Here is a 13988-nt window from a genome sequence, read left to right as displayed (position 1 = left end):
GTAATTGTGATAAAATTGTGTTGAGATGGGAGATGATATCAAAGTTAAAGCATTTCCTAAATCCTGCACGGCTGGGATATAGCTAGTTACTGACAACAGGGATCGTAGAAATCCGTTTGCTGCAGAAAAATGCATAATTTGCGTTTTTACAGAGAATCTTTTGGTTTTTACATTTTGTGAAAAAATAAAAACATATGTTAACTATTCACTACATTTTACTGAAAGTACCAGTGTCACTTATTCCAGAAGTTCTCAAACTGGAGATATGCCCATGGGGGTAGGGGAGGGGGGCATGGAGGGGGTATACCCATGGGGTATACCCATGGGCGGGGGCGTGGAATGTATTCTGGGGCGGTGTGAGAAGCTGCTGGCAGCCAGAGAGCAATTCTGTTAATTTATTTTATTATAATGATTGATGACGCTTGTAGGTTTCGAACTTGCTTAAAAATTGTAAATAAAACATTGTGTTCAACTGATAACTTATATATTGTGGTTAGGGAGACTAAAGTTCAGTGTTTCATTTTAATCACAGAAAAACGTGGATTTTTGTTTGTTTTTTTTTAATCGGAGAATTTTGCGGGTTTTTTTTATCATGGGAAAACTAGGATCCCTGCTGACAACTGCCCTTTTCCCTAAGGCAAAGTTAATCTAACTGGCTGATGGAGAATCACTGGGTACACACTGCATTCCCCTCTGTTTTCTGTGCAGCTCCAGGTGATGGGAGTTGGATAGAAATTTTGAATACAGTATGCTCTCTATGAACCTTTTCAGGAAGTTTTAGAAATATTAAGAGTGTCAGATTTCAGCCCTGTTTCACATGGCTGATGTGAAATAGCCAAAAATTGTGTTGAAATGTCACTTCTGTAAATCAGTGACTTAATTGATTAGAGCTGCAGACCAATAAAGAGAAATTTCTCACTAATTCTGTCCCACACTGTTTCAAAATGGGGCTTTCTACCAAATGCCAGGGGAATGAATAAAAGCTATTTTTGAACAATAATTGTGTGAGAGTAGCTGATATTATTTCTTTTTTCCTGACTCTCTGAGCATATCAAGTACCTGCCAGTGGTTGAAATTGTGCCGATAAGACTAGGGATCTGTCCCTGTTTGGACCAATTATCTGTAGCGATATAGTAAAGAATAAGGAGTCAAATAGGAACCTGCTATCATAGATCTGATAATGCTAAAGTAGAACTCATTTAAATAATACTTTAACAAGAAAAATCTCAGCTGTTGAGAGAATATTCTGCTTTATTTCACCGGGACTTTGAATGTCTCTGATTTTCCCATTGCCTTCAAATGATTCTACGTTCTTTGGTCTACATAAGCAGGCTGGGCCTGTTGTTGGGAAGTACGCTCTCAATTTGGCATATTCCACTAAGAAACCATTCTCTGCTCTAGAGAACGCCAAAGAAACAGGCATCGGTAACCAGTTCTGAAAATGCACCTTTCCCTCCCCAACAGGCTTTGAATTGCATCATGGAAATGGTGGAGAAGACTAGGCGCTCCATGGCTGTTCTGCGGCGCTGTCAGGAGGCTGACCGGGAGGAGCTCAACTACTGGAAGAGGCGGTGCAGCGAGAGTGCAGAGACAAGGAAGGGAGGGAGTGAATTCATCTCGAGGCAGCACAGTCCCGGGAGCTCTGACTCCATCAGCAGTGGTAAGAGCAGGAGCCAACTGCTGCCACGTTGTTGCAGGGCGGCTTACTGGTCACTTGAGGCTGTGGTTCCACAGCAGCGTCCTCCAGATTTGGGGGAGTGTGACAGACCCAGACCAGTGGGGTACAGGAGTCTGGTAGAGGGCAAATATACTGGTCACTGGATGAGTAGTTTTCTGTTCCCTGAGTGACCAGAGCAGGGGCTGCACTAGAGTAATCAGGAACCTGCTAGAACCAGTTAAGGGAGGCAGGCTAATTAGGACACCTGGAGCCAATTAAGAAGAAGCTGCTAGAATCAATTAAGGCAGGCTAATCAGGACACCTGGGTTTTAAAAGGAGCTCACTTCAGTTTGTGGTGCGAGTGTGAGGAGCTGGGAGCAAGGAGCTGAGAGTGAGAGGGTGTGCTGCTGCTGGAGGACTGAGGAGCACAAGCATTATCAGACACCAGGAGGAAGGTCCTGTGGTGAGAATAAGGAAGGTGTTTGGAGGAGGCCATGGGGAAGTAGCCCAGGGAGTTGTAGCTGTCATGCAGCTGTTACAGGAGGCACTATAGACAGCTGTAGTCCACAGGGCCCTGGGCTGGAACCCTGAGTAGAAGGCGGGCCTGGGTTCCCCCCAAACCTCCCAATTGACCTGGGCTGTGGGTTCTTCCAGAGGGGAAGGTCTCTGGGCTGTTCCCCAACCCACATGGTGAATTTCTGAGGCAAGAAAATCCGCCAATAAGCGCAGGACCCACCAAGATAGAGGAGGAACTTTGTCACAGGGAGATTTAAACCTAGAGGCTTAGAAACAGGGTCCTTTGGTTCATCTAATGTGTCAGATCTAAAAGCTGCGAAATGTGAAATGTTGCATGGCAACATCTGGTTGGATCAAGTGCTCTGAAACTTACATGTATCAGTGAGTGACTGGAGGAAAAATAAGTTGTTCGTACACTCTGAGATTGAAAGGGTTTCTCTAGACTGGCCTTTGCCCTACTTTGAAAGTATCATATAAATCTGAAACTTGAAAACCAAGTTGATGTTGAGTTTCAGGTGCACCCCAAAAATAGTGAATACTTAAAAAAAAAAATATTATTGGGAGCATGGTGAACTCGTAGCTGCCTGTAGTTCTGAAATGACTTAAGCAGCTTCCCCTAAACTTTGTAAAAGTTAAAATTTCTCTATAGAAATTTCTCTTTAGAAATATTTTGGGGAGAAGAGGACCGAGAATAGAGTGTAGAATGGTTGCAGCCATCATTATAAAATCAGTACTAATTGGCACCATGATATCTCTGAAAGTGCCAAGGAACTGTAGGCTTTGTTTTAGAAGCAGGTTTTCATTAGGAAGAAATCATTGTCATTCAGTCCGTTTAAAGCCATGAAGAAGGTATACTCTATGAACGGCCCCTCTTAATGTATTGGAAGTATAGTCTTTAATGGTGTGCCAGGAATTATTATTCTACTCTGCTCTACTCTACCCTTAAAAATAGCACTGTGCAGTTCTGTGTTTGTCACTCAAATTCCAGATCACGGGCACTTAAATTACAAGTGAAAACATGTGTTGCTTTTTGTTTTCTCTACCTGCCTGCCCTACAGACTTACCTGGGGCTCTGAGAGTCAAGCTGGACTCATTCATTCATTTCTTTGCCATAGGTAATAAAGATTCTGCAGGACAAATGATTCCCTCAGGGACACCTGTGCAGCCCTGTTGCCTTCAGTTGAGTTTTTACAGGTTTAACCGACTAGAACCTAGCAAATAATTCTGTTGACCTGACAAAAGAGACAGAACCCAGCTCCCTCTTTCTTAACTATGTTGATTCCAACTAGAGCAGCAAAGTGGTAAAAAGTCACCGGAGTCAGCAGATGGTAATGAATACACGCAGGGAGCAGATCTGTTAAGTACAGGGAATACCATTGAATGTAGTTGCTTCTCAGAACACAGCAGCCTTTTAAAACTGCTCAGGACTAAGGTAGCTACAGCACCAAGGTGTTAAAAATTACTTAAAAGAATAGAATCTTGTTGAGTTCTCCCTTAACAGGTTGTAATATCAAGGACTGTAATACCAGTGTTTTTAAGCTAGAGGGTGCAGTTCAATCAAAAACCTCCAAGTCAGTGCAATAGTTGGGGTATACATTGCAGTGTTTTGTAAGAACCTATGGAACAACAAACTCTGATATTTCTGCCCCTTCCATTACCCTTTGACTTAGTTTAGTTTCATTTTTTTGAAGTCATGTGAACCTTTAGAAAAACATATTTTTTTAAAAATATACCAGAAAGGATTGTGTGTAAAAGCCATACTACTGGATTTCTAAAACCTTTCCAATGGAAATATATTTTAAATGGCTGAGATCACATAATATGAAATAGAGATACTGTTTACCAGCGTCTGTCACATTTGATCTCCCTGAGCTTGTGTAGTATTGGGCCAGTTGTCTGTACACCTATAGCTTTAAGAGATGCATAGTTTGTATTTCAGTTTTAGTCTGTGAGTTGCCTTTGGGATCTTTGAAAATGAAAAGTGCTGTATTTAATGTAATACATTGTTAGTATAGATTGATCTTCACAATCATTGCACATAACAGATGTTTGATGAGGTATATTTATAAATATAGCCTGTGATTATAAAGTATCAGAAGATGGAAGTGGATTACACTGTGCAATAAATCAAGCAGGACACTAATTAAAAGTTCATTTATCATCTTGCCATTTGATGAATGGTTTTAGCTGCAAAAATCACTTGCTTGGGTTTTAGCTATTAAGCCTATCATGGTCCCTTGGTGCTTTAGCTAGGTTTATAGGCATTGGCTGCAGGTTCTCATAGCTTTCCTGCAGGGTTTGGAATGGCTGTTTAAGCAAAATAATTCAGGGAGAGGAGACACTGCTGATCTGTCAGTGCATTCCTTGTTTCCACAGATTCCCAGCGGGACTTTAGCAGCAGGTCAGGGACGGGCTATGTTACTGAAGAGATATGGAAAAAAGCTGGTAAGTATTTGTAGATGGTCACTTGACAGAGTTATCACAAGCTTAAGATAAATGCAGATGGGACACAGGGCCAGATGCAAAGTCATGCTTGTAGAAAAGCATCTTGAATGTGCTGTTCCTTTCCTGGCTGGCTGGTTATATGCTGACCTAGATTTGCAAAGATGCATGCACCTGAGCTGAGCGCACACTTGATGTGTGTGCGCAGTTTGGGAGTTTGCATGCCACATTCAGTGCACGCCCGGCCCCAGAAGTATAAATACCTGGGGAGACAAGTTTGGGAAGCTGTTGGAGACGCACTTGGGAAAACATAGGTCTGAACTTAATGTGCCCAGCGGCAGAGTGTAGAGGTTTGGAGTTAATACATTGGGGAAACAAATCCCATTGAACGTAACCCAGCACCATTTCATCTAAATTAATCTGGGTCCCTCCATTTCTTGGGCCTTCAATCTGCACGGTGTTTTTAGCCCTTTTTTTTGCCTGCTCTTGACCTACTCCTGCCTGGATTTCCAGTACTCTTGGTTTTCAGTGGCTACAAGCTGATAGGCTAATGACCAGAAGCAGTTGGCATCAGGGCTGATCAGAAGGCTGTGTAGAACCAGATGGTGGATTTAGACTGGGTCCCAGTAGGTAGACTTATCCTAGTAAGCATCATGACAATTGGCACTAAGTAGGCATCCTTGTCTTTGGCCTCAGCAGAGTGGCCATGGATTGACTTGCCTGTGGCTACTGGACTCCCCTCTCTCCCTAGAGGTTGTCTCTTCAGCTTAGGGGTGAGGTTCATTGGCACGAGCCAGTGTTCTTATCTGCTTATTGTCTCATTAGTGAATCCACCCTAACATTGAATAGTGCTGCCAATGAGGATTTTCCTTCCCAGTCTCACTCAGTCATCTTTGTCCGAGGCTTGTTTTGCCTGCGAGGCTGGTTGATGAGGCTGTTGTTTTCTTCCAGAAGAAGCTGTGAATGAGGTGAAGCGCCAGGCCATGTCTGAGGTGCAGAAAGCTGTGGCTGAGGCAGAGCAGAAGGCATTTGAAATGATTGCATCCGAGAGGGCCCGCATGGAACAAACCATTGCAGACGCAAAGCGCCAAGCTACTGAGGATGCCTTCCTCATAATCAATGAGCAGGAAGAGTCTACAGAGGTAAGAACCCAGGGCCGTATCCCTGCAGCTGGGCTGGGAGAACGATGGGCAGCAGTGTTCTAGGATGAGATGGTGCCCAGTTCACATTGACTTGCAGTGGGCGTTGGGCTCTGAACTCCCGTTTTGTTTTGTTTGACAGCGGGATCAGTTTAGAAATGATTCCATTGGGCATGCTGTGAAACCTGTGTAAGAGGCTACCTTGTGTACGTGAAAATCGTGTTGAAGGGCCAGTGTGTATGAAGATCCTGACTCAGAGCAGCACCACAGTAGCTACACTAGATTTATCCCAGTACGAGAGGAAAATCAGAGCTGCTAAATACAGTTCTGTTCCACTTTCCTTTGAGTACAGCCACTCTTTAGCAACTGGTTTTGTAGCAGGCCCTGGAGAGATTTAAAAAAAAAGTTGCCTTGTTTTTCTTAATGACTTTAAAATAATAATAATAATAATAATTAATAATAATTAATACCTAGCTCTTATCTAGTGCTTTTCATCCGTAGTTCTCAAAGCACTTCACAAAGGAGATCAGGATTGTTATTAGGGTGACTAGATGTTCCAATATTATCAGGACTGTCCTGATATTAGGGGCTTTGTGTTACATAGCGCGCGCGCGCACACACACACACACACACACACTCCCTAATGTTTCATACTAACTGATCACCCTGATCATTACTCACATTTTACAGATGGGGAAACAAAAGCACTGAAAGGGGAAGTGATTTGTCCATTGCCACACAGTAGACTGGTGGCGGAGCTAGGAACAGAACCCATATTTCCTGAGTCCCAACCCTAGTACCCTACCCACTAGGCCACACTGCTGCCCGAAAGACAAGCAACATCCTAGTTTGATTCTGCACTTAATTCCAGATGGGCATTCAGAAACTTACATAGCTCATTATATAGCAGTCTGTAAGTGTGTGTTCATCTGTCTGTGCAGACCAGCATGGTGAATATCATCTTGGATATTGGGGTTTGTGTTGTCTTACAAAACACGTGCTGCATAACAGATTCATTGTGAGATAAACACTTAACTGCACTCCACATATAGCCCCAGTATTTTTCTTATTAGTGAAAACTCGTAAAGCTTAGTGGAGCATGAACAATCTTGAGCACGTCAGTGCAAAATTTTACTTTGATCCTTCCAGGACTTAAAAAAACCCACAAAATATACCCAACAGGGTATTTGCATGTTTTCTAGACAGTGATGTTTGCTTCCTTCATAATTAGTGGGCACTGACAGGTAAGGATTGATTTTATGAAAATGAAGTATAACCTTCCTCATTAATAATGCCTAACATTATTACAGTGGAAATTTAGTTTATTTACCTTTTCAATTCCCCTCATCTTGAGCAAAGAAAATAGCTTGGTCCATTCTTTCTTTTTCTCACAATGCTTCTACAATAGATTCGATCTTAATATTGGGGAATATTTAAATATAGTGCTAACACTGTTTTCACTAGTCTCTCTCCATCACTGGCAACAACTCTGCTATCCTCTCCATCATTCAGTGACTCAGCTTTGGGGTTATCTTGGACTCCTCTCTCTTTCTGGCCTTGTCACATCCAGGCTCTTGCCAAATGACATTCCCCTATTTTCCCCCTGATGCTGATTTACTTCCCCTCATTAATGGCCCCTTGAAGTGTGTTGTGCATGGGGAGTACGGTCAGGGGGTTCTGTATGCACCTGTATGGAGCTAATTTAGAGGGGAAACTAATTTAACATATGGAGAATAAAGGGGAGATCCCAAAGACACTTGGGTTTTTTTTTTTAAGAGGAATCTTAAGATTCTCAGCACTAACCTAAGAATATAAGAATGGCCATACTGGATCAGACCAATGGTCCATGTAGCCCAATCTCCTGTCTCTGACAGTGGCCAGTGCCAGAGCTATAGTGGGAGTGTACAGAATGTTGCAATTTTAGAGAGATCCACTCCTGTTTTCCCCTCCCAGCTTCTGGTAGAGGTTTAGGGTCACTTTGAGCATGGGGTTGCATCTCTGACCATTTTGGCTAATAGCAGTTGATATACCTATCCCCCATGAGCTTATCTAGTTCTTTTTTGATCCCAGTTATATTTTTGGTCTTCACAACATCCCCTGCCAATGAGTTCCACAGATTTGTTGTGTGAAAAAGTTCTTCCTCTTGTTAGTTTTAAATTTGCTATTAATTTCATTCATCAGGTGACTCCTGGTTTTTGTATTGTGTGAAAGGGTAAATAACACTTCTCTATTCACTTTTTCCACACCATTTGTGATTTTGTAGACCTCTGTCATATCCTCCTTGCCACTTTCCTAGCTCTAAGTTCAACAGCCATAATCTTTTTGTCTCCTTGTGTCAAAGCCGTTCCATACCCTTCATCATCTTTGTTGCCTTTCTCTGAACCTTTTCCAGTTCCCCCATGTCCTTTTTGAGATGGGGTGACTGAAACTAGACACACTATTCAAGATGTGGGCACACTGTGGATTTTATACAATGGCATTATATTTTCTGTCTTATTTTCCATCCCTTTCCTAATAGTTCCTAACATTTTGTTAGCTTTTTTGACTGCTCCTGCTCCTTGAGCTGAAGGGTTCAGAGAACTATTCCCCAGTGACTCCTAGATCTTTCTTGAGTGGCAACAGCTAATTTAGAAGCCAGCACTTGACTGTGCATCTCAAGAACTGAAGTGGGCATGTGATGAGAAGAAGGGTGGTTGTGTTTTTTTTAATGAATACAGGGTCATTTGCAAAGTGATGTCTGAAAGACTAGTAGCAAGTATAAACTGCTCCGTTGCACTGGGAGAGTCAGAAGGAAAGAAGCTGTGCTCCTGTCTTACTCACTTGTTAAGGTTATGAAATATTACTGCTCAAATTAATAAAAGTAAGATTCCTATAGCTCTTGTTATTCCAAAGGCTCCCAAAGCACTTTGCAAACTCTGGAATGAACATGTGTGCGCTGATCTGCCTTTGTTTTTTTCCTACCCTTGTTCGCCCCGCCACAGTTGCATTTCTGGAGCATCGCTGTGTGGGTGTTTCTGGTTTGTTTTGGAGCTGTAGTTTCTGGGCGAGGGTCTGGTGAGCACATGGAGTTTGTTTGGTTGTGAATTGTGGAGGCCAGCAAATAGCCCCCTTGCTCTCATTGTTTGGCGGGTTTCTGTGGTACCATGACTGTCTGAGTCTGGGAGGGAATGAGAGAAACAAGATAGGTGATGTAATAGTTTTTATTGGACCAACTTTTGGGAGGAAATAGCATTGCCCTCCCCATCTCCTTGTTCAGGTCTCGGGCATCAAGGAACAAGAGTTCCCATTCCAAAGCACAGAAACGCTGGTCTCTCTTGTGATTATGGCGTCTTCCATTGGTGTCGATGGAATATGGCTCCGCATGGGTTGGTTATGTGGTTTGTGAGGATACTGAGTTAGCCTGGAAGAGGCCTGTTCGGGCAACTCTCCATAGGGAGGCAAGCCTCACAGATGGCACCAGCCACCTCATTCTAGGATCGTGCAGAAAATCCTCATGGTCCCACTGAAAAATATTGATGTTGCCCAAACTGGACAAGGTAACTCAGATTCCTCCTCCGGGAGTGTCTCAGTAATGTCCAATCTGCTGTGAATAAAGCCATCACTACTTCACAGAGGGTCACACAATTCTACCGATCGCTGAGCCATGATTGGATGGTACTGCATTCCCAGTTCTGACACAGCTGGCTCCAGTCGGTACGCAGGCATCCTTCAGGATGAAAGGAGCTATATATTTATTACATATTATTATGACTGGGGACAAAAAGAAATTGAATATAGTTATCTATTTCTTGGCTAAACATCTAAGGAGAGGGTGTAGCAGTCACTAAGGATTGAAGGATGCTGGTATCAAGGAGCGGGAGGAATTGGTTAGCATGATACAGAAGTTATGAGATAAAATTAAGTAAAGGAATGATTTTTAGGCTAAATATCAGGCCAAACTTTTAGCTAGCGAGATCTGTTTGCGTGATGCTGTGTTCACCCAAGGGAAATGATAGAAGCACCACCATGTGATAAAGTTAAAACTGGATTCCTGAAACGGCATTGGAGCATAGAGCCGCAGGAAAACCTGAACTGTCCAGCCACTAGATCTTTTTGTCACTAACCTCTGTGATTCTTCTGTGGAATGCATTATTCTTCAGACACCACATTAAGAAGCGGTGTCATTATTCCAGCGTATCCTGTAATCCATAAAATATGGCTAGAAGCAAACTGTTTTTTAGGCAGGAGTGTCAGTAGCTATCAAGCTGTGACTTAATTTCTCAGGCTTCACATGCCAGTGGAGTATTTTTCCACATTCTTCTTCTGAAAGAGATTGACTGCTCTCCTGTGTGTGTTGACTCTACCAATCAACTGAGTTAGGCTCTTTGCTACAAGCCAGTAAATTATTGCCAGGAGCAAATGGTTTTCGGTGCAGAACTGCTGAGCTGTGAGAGCTGCTAACACGCATCTTGCCGAGCTTCACAGCAAGAGCGATGCGCCACCAGAGAAACTCTCGAGGCAGCTTCCCTTTCCTGCTCTCTTAGCAGCTTTTTGTTGGCATTGCAGAAGCGCGGTAGTTCGTGAAATATGTCTTGTGGGGTGGGAGTAAGGGGGTACACGTGGAATCTGGGGAAAGCTGTTTTTTCACAGCAGACGTTGCTCTCCCAGTATGTTTTTGCTGCAGAAAGCTAATCCTCCAATTCCGCTTCTGTGACCAACTGCAGTCACAGCTCCCGGTTTTGGTCTTTTGCCCTTGTGTCCTTACAAACCAGTCACACGGTGTAAGCCCACCAGCCGACACATCTTCCAGCGTCCAGCTTCCAGATTGAATCTCACCCCCTGGGAACAGTTTCACATGGCAGATGAGCTTTTAAATTAGCTTTTTCTTTTCCACATTAGTCCATTGAAACCTCTTGTGCAGATAAGCAGGGTCACAGGCAAATGTTGACTCCATAGTAATGTTGTAATCTCTGTGAGGAGCCTTTAGATAGTAAAATAGAGCTGCTTAAAACAGGAAATGAAAAGAAGGTGTAGCAGCATCTGTGCTCGTGGGCCTGCACTTGGGGTATGCTGTCAGTTGGGTAGAGTCTGGCAGGTTCTAGTTCTAGCACAGAGGCGTGGTCTGTTCCTGGGCTAAAATGTGTGTGAAATGGCTGGAAGTGGTGGATTTTTTTACATTTTATTTCTTCTGGGACAAAGCAGTGCGTGCAATAGGGTGACCAGACAGCAAGCCTGAAAAATCGGGACAGGGGGTGGGGGTAATAGGAGCCTATGTAAGAAAAAGACCCAAAAATCAGGCCTGTCCCTATAAAATCGGGACATCTGGTCACCCTAGCCTGCAAATCCTGCAAATGCCGAGTAAGCCCTGTCTTGCTGCCCTCCAAACTATATAAACGTCCTCTGGAAATATATTTTTAAGTCAAGTGTTTTCTGTCTTGCAGAGTTGTTGGAATTGCGGTCGCAAAGCCAGTGAGACGTGCAGCGGATGCAACATTGCCCGGTACTGTGGCTCTTTCTGCCAGCACAAAGACTGGGAGCGACATCATCGGATCTGCGGACAAGGATTACACAACCAGGCCAAGCCGCTTTCCCTGCCAGCAGGGCGATTGGCAGCAGCCACCGCCAAGTCAGCCGATGGGGTTCCAAGCCCCGCCCTAGAGAAGACCTCTGCAACAACCTCTCGATCCTCTACCCCAGCTTCCGTGACAGCAATAGACACTAATGGACTCTAAATCTTTCCATTCAGTTCAATATGTTTTACACATTTTCCTGTTTTTAATCCTAAAAAACACATACGCTCCACAGAAGGTTGTCAAAACTCCACTGGCTACTCTAGAGCCCTGACGCTCCAGCTAATCTTTGTGAGGCTTTTTCCATTTCATTATAATCCATCAGCAGTTAAGAACCACATGCCAGCCTTGCCAATGGGACCTCAACGCTGTTCGCTTTTAAGTCTTGGCACCAGAGAGCACGTCACCTGGACCTTCAGGACTATGGCCTCTTCCGCTTTGTTTTAATTGAACTTCTTTGGGAAGGAGCTCCCGTGTCCTGCCTTGACGTGTAAGAGAATCCAGGCAAGCAGCACGCGGTATCCAAGGATGAAGTGTGGTGTTCTCCTTTCTGCTGGATGGCCAGGCTGCCCGAACAGCCTCCCCATACAACTCGTTGCTTCTCCTCTTTCATCAGATACATATTTTTCTTCTTCCCAGATGGCTCTGTACTTCTTAACTCTCTGCAATGAACTGTCCACCTGAACTGATTTTCCTCAGTGGGAGAACTTCTCATTCTCCAGGGTAATGAGAAATAAGCAGTTTCTTGGTTACAGATGTCTGCTCTTCCCCAGGTCTCAGCTGGGTAGTGACTCACGAGGATTACAGGGGTTGGGCATTCCCTGGAGGAGAGGAGAATTGTGTTCTGTTGAGGAGGGAAGCTAAACAAATCTCCGTGCTGAGAGGGAACAGTTGATCTTTTTTATAAGGCCCATTTTTAATCCTCTTCTCTAACTGGACAATCCATTGTTTATCAATCAGCTTGGTTAGGAGCCTCCACTCTCCTTGTGTGCTGAATATTTCAGACCAAATCTCGACCTGTCATCATGGCCCGTTGCCCCAGAGGCTGGGTTGGGTTACTTTGCTGTGCAGGAAAGATTTTTCCATTGCATGGAAACTGTTAGTTTTAGATTTGTTGACTTTGTTTTTAATCTCCTCCACACGATTGCAATGGATCATTTACAGCCTGTTCTTTCCAAGCATGTTGGTGCAATGATTTTAAAAAAAAAGTTTCACAATTTTGCAACTGTCAATTTTTTATAACGTCCAAGCCTAAATGGGATTACCAGAGCTCTGTTGTGTGCTGAACTCTTGGTCCCAGACCTATGTTCCATGCAGAGAAGGGCAACCCTATCCAAGCACCTGGTTGCGCTGCTCTAGTTGACAAAATTCACTAGCAGTGCATTTATAAACCAATGTATATCACCGTGTCCATCATTTAAAGCCTGGTCTAGAGATGGCTGCTCAGAAGGGTGCAATCTGGTTGGGTTGTGGCATGCTGAACTGGCTGTTAATAGGCTGGTTGGGCCTGAAGGCAATGTTTTAATCTGGTCCGGGGGGGGAGATGCAGAGTTTGCCTAGAAGAACTTATTTTATGAGTCCCTCAAAAATTTGTTACATGTGCAGCTAATGCAACAGGAATCGGCGCATGTTCGCTTTGGGAGTCCCACTAACTTCTCATGCTGCACATGAATAAGGGCTAGAGTATTAACCCTTCATTGAGGTTTTGTTTCCGAGACTCTGTTGTCCTTCTGTGATCTTTGGATTGGAGCCAAACAAGACAAATAATTCCTAAATTATATTTGGTCACTGTTTAAAATGGCAGCTGATAATGGAGATGTAATTTACTATTCCTCGGGCTAGCAATGGGAGCAGGTGTGCTTTCGACTGGATGTTGTTGATATGCCATGGTAACCAGAGCAAGTTAGCTCATTGCTTGTGCTGTGGTCCTTAGGGAGTGCAATTTGGAAGCTGCAGTCTCCAGTAATGAAGTGGTTAACTCGCATGTCTTAATAGTTTTCGCTCACAGGCAAAAATCTTCTCGTTGCCGAAATTCCGTATTAAGAATCACTAGTTTTTGCCCTGCGAGAGATGGTTACTACCACAGTTCAGAGCCTGGACTCAGTCCTGGCCTGTAGATACAGATTGCAGGTAGATGAAAGAGCTGCTTCTCTGGTATAGACTCTTCTGTTTCTTAAAGGAAGAACAGCTCGGGATTGCCGCGTGCAAGGATAATTGTTGGCAGTATTCCTTACGTGTCTGAAGTCCTTCTCCATGGATATGTGCATACCTGCCTCAAGTACAAGAGCTGGGGCCATTTCGGGGGGTGAGGCAGTTCCATAGTCATCTATATTCACCTCAGAGAACAGCTGATGCCTCCTGGATAGTGGAAACCTATTTGCAAACAATTCCTATCCTGTGTAAGGTTCTCATCTTTGTTCCCTTCATTTGCTATTGCTATCAGGATATTTCTGCAGAAACAGCGTCTCAGGTGTGAAATCCCTCCAAAGTCCTGTTCTTCTCTTAAACTATCAGACCTTTCCAGTGAAGATCCAGCACCCATCAGCATTGTACTGGGTTGAGAAGGACCAGAGAGAAGCCACAGAATATGTGGTTTTCATGAAAATATCCTTTGTAATAGAGGACGGGATTCTGCAGTCCTTACTCAGTCAATGCGCCCAATGGAAGGTTTGATTAAGGACCCTC

General features: G+C 43.8%; 1 protein-coding gene across 2 annotated transcripts in view; it reads left to right on the top strand.

Moving 5' to 3' along the window:
• CBFA2T2 (CBFA2/RUNX1 partner transcriptional co-repressor 2) overlaps positions 1-13035 on the top strand; it is a 58205-nt gene extending 45170 nt beyond the window's left edge. The window contains exons 8-11 of one of the 2 annotated variants that reach the window (XM_034787344.1): positions 1465-1660; positions 4550-4618; positions 5570-5757; positions 11175-13035. In XM_034787344.1, the coding sequence (XP_034643235.1) occupies positions 1465-1660; positions 4550-4618; positions 5570-5757; positions 11175-11465 (744 nt within the window). In that variant the 3' untranslated portion in view covers positions 11466-13035. Of the gene's footprint in view, positions 1-1464; positions 1661-4549; positions 4619-5566; positions 5758-11174 lie in introns of both variants that reach the window. The other variant, XM_034787343.1, reaches the window with a different exon arrangement.
• Positions 13036-13988: the final 953 nt, after the last annotated feature.

This window comes from Trachemys scripta, chromosome 12 (assembly GCF_013100865.1).
Source record: "Trachemys scripta elegans isolate TJP31775 chromosome 12, CAS_Tse_1.0, whole genome shotgun sequence".
NCBI classification, from domain to species: Eukaryota; Metazoa; Chordata; order Testudines; family Emydidae; genus Trachemys; species Trachemys scripta.
This window is presented reverse-complemented; position numbering and strand designations above follow the sequence as displayed.